This window comes from Ipomoea triloba, chromosome 15 (assembly GCF_003576645.1).
Source record: "Ipomoea triloba cultivar NCNSP0323 chromosome 15, ASM357664v1".
Taxonomy (NCBI): Eukaryota; Viridiplantae; Streptophyta; class Magnoliopsida; order Solanales; family Convolvulaceae; genus Ipomoea; species Ipomoea triloba.
This window is the reverse complement of record NC_044930.1, coordinates 6,800,544-6,803,339: the sequence shown is the minus strand read 5'-3', so window position 1 is coordinate 6,803,339 and position 2,796 is coordinate 6,800,544. Positions and strand designations below refer to the sequence as shown.

Sequence of the window (2,796 nt, the reverse complement as noted above, 5' to 3'; positions counted from 1 at the left end):
AAAAAAAAAAAAAAAACCTCAAATCATCACATTTACAAGACATGAAAAAGTGCCCTAATAAGAGAGCGTATGAAACTATACCTGTGACCTTTTTGCACTCAACGGGGAGTGCAGATCATTTGATTTCGAAGAGCAGTTCGAACCAGTATCAGTAGCCTCAACACCGTTAGCATGATGCTTGGCAACAAGACCAGGGCCGGGGGACTTCAACATATCAGGGTTTGTGTCTAAAGTTGCATCTACAATAGCAGACTCCGAGGCAGGCTTCACGGTTGAGTTCGACTTCTTATCACTCAACTTTAGAGTGTCAGCTTTCACAACTTTTCCCTCAGGCTCACCGGCCTCACAATTTGTGATCTTAACAGATAGCACATCTTGCTTCTCACGGCAATCCTCAATATTCGCGTCTCTTCCAAGTGCCTCCGAGCCATTAATGTCAACTGTTCCATAACCAGTACAATTTGGTTTTAAATTGGCAACATTGGCTTTCTTGTCGATACGTAAGCTGGCAACCTCCCTCCCCATCTGCCTGCATGAAAAAAATTAAAAATATAAATAATAAAACAAAGCGTTAAAACATGATAGTTCAAAATTGAAAGGCATTAGGAATCAGCTGTCTTAAGTGTCCTACACAGCTCGCTAACAAAAGGTCTCCAAACTATGATAGTTCAACACACATAAATTTCTAATTATTTCATCACGCAATGAAAGGAAATAACAGTTCTAGTTTCCTCTATGTTGGAGATAATTAGTTTGGCCAAAATCAAATCCAATATTATGAAGTACAATACTAATTAATACAGAGGTGAGGAATAATATTCTGAAGCTTCCGTTTAACTGCTTTACCCAAAATACTAGGTATTTCCTATAATATTGTCCTTTCAACTCCAAACAAAAGTACATTGTTTGCTTATGTAGCTTTCCCGATGCAGAAAAACATAGAACATTGTAACATCTCATGTCAGCACATACGAATAGAAATTGTTTCTATTGAGGTATACACACAAGGTGAGAGGAAGCATTAAAACTGATCTATGCTGAAATGGCAAAGCTAGAAAACTTACCAACTGCCAGGCTAAAAATCCTAATCCCCCCGTTTTCCCTACCCCCCCAAAAAAATTCCTTGCCCTTCCAATTATTGTAATAGTCCATACTAAATGACATAACTTCTATTCACCTCATATTTGAATGCACAAACAAATGCTATCAATCCTGGACAGATCCATGTTAAGCTACACAATTGCCAGAGTTCCACAAATTAGGGATGTCCATTCAGAAATAGAATGCAAAATAAATTTAAATTTGGAAAGAAACCTAAAATCCAAATGAGAGTACAATATATGGGTAAGTGGCAACTAAGAAAAAGTTTTTTAAAAAAGTACAATTCTGAATACCAAACACAGGAGGTTTTGTTAACAAGGGGGGAAAAATTGGCAGAAAAAAGTAATCATTCAATTCATGAAACTACAAACACCAACTGCAACTAATATGGGGTCATCAGGGACAAGAATTCAAAATACATGTCCCAGCACCCAAAATTTGTCAGCAGCTGCTAAAACCCATGTCCAAAGCCCTAATCTTGCCAGCTTAAAACTCAACCCAACTCAAAAACTTGCAATTTTGCAAGATCAAATGTCCTGAAAAATGAACACAGCCAAATCAAAAGCTCAAAAGCCTCAAACCCATCATAGAAAACAGATTAACCCACCTTAAAGTTCCCACTTTGTTCAACCCCATTTTTCAAATGGAAGTAACAAAAAATAAAAATAAAAACTTGGAAACAGTATCATACACAAGCAAATATTTGAAAAGAAACAAATGGAGCAAGAAAACATAGCAAATGGAGTGAGGCACTGCTGGAACAAGGTTTCCAGAAACAGAGGTGGAAAGAACAGGAAGAGAAACAAACAGATCGAAGGAATCATTGCATGAGAAAATGGAGAGCTTACAAAGATTTTGCCTTTCAGCTGCTGATCTCACCAACAAGATAGATAGAGATCTCTCTCTCTCTCTCTCTCTCTCTCTCTCTGTCTCCTTCCTAGCAGCACAGTCTTCTTCCTACAACTCTCCCTCACTCCCTCTCCCTCTCTCTCCCCCACTCTCCCTCTACTTAAAACAAAACAAGGAAAAACATAAATCTGGCCCTATGTTATTGTCGGGCAATAATTTTTACTCTATCTGACTGTTTTCTTTTTTTCGTTTTTTTTTTTCAATTTCACTTTATACTTTCAAGTTTTCAATTAATTAACCTATTTTATTATATTTGTTAATAATCTATTTATATATACTATTTATGTCCAATTGAATCTATGGTAGCTTTCTTTGGGTGACGAGAAAAATCGTACCAGTATTTGAAGATATGCATTAACTAAATTTCGTTCATGTGTAATAACTCATAAATTACACAAAAAAGGTAAATCGCACTAGAAAGACTTTGTACAACAATTTGATCAAGAGAATGTCAATAATAATCGAACTTGTGACCAATTAAATCCATGATAGTTTTTAAATTCAATAAAGTTTATATGACAAATATATACGGACGACAAATTAAAATTACAATATAATAAGAGTCTAGCTAGTTAAGAAAATATTTCAGTGAATTAATGTCAATTTTTTTATTCACGGTAAATGTTAAAAATATATATTAAATTTTATTTTAAAATAACATAAAATAGAATTGATCGTGTGATGATAACACAGAGAATTAGAGATGAAATTTCAAATCTTCAAACAATTATTTTATTTTATTTTATTTTCCCTCTCACTTTCTCACTATCTTTCTCTTTTCTATTT

The 2,796-nt window shown here is 34.7% G+C and overlaps 1 protein-coding gene across 1 annotated transcript; it reads right to left on the bottom strand.

Moving 5' to 3' along the window:
• Nucleotides 1-75: 75 nt before the first annotated feature.
• On the bottom strand, nt 76-2,084 carry LOC116007354. The gene is made up of 2 exons (XM_031248016.1): nt 1,950-2,084; nt 76-529 (listed from the first exon to the last, which is right to left on the bottom strand). Exon 2 carries the CDS (start codon nt 523-525, stop codon nt 76-78), a length of 450 nt encoding a protein of 149 aa, XP_031103876.1. The 5' UTR covers nt 526-529; nt 1,950-2,084.
• Nucleotides 2,085-2,796: the final 712 nt, after the last annotated feature.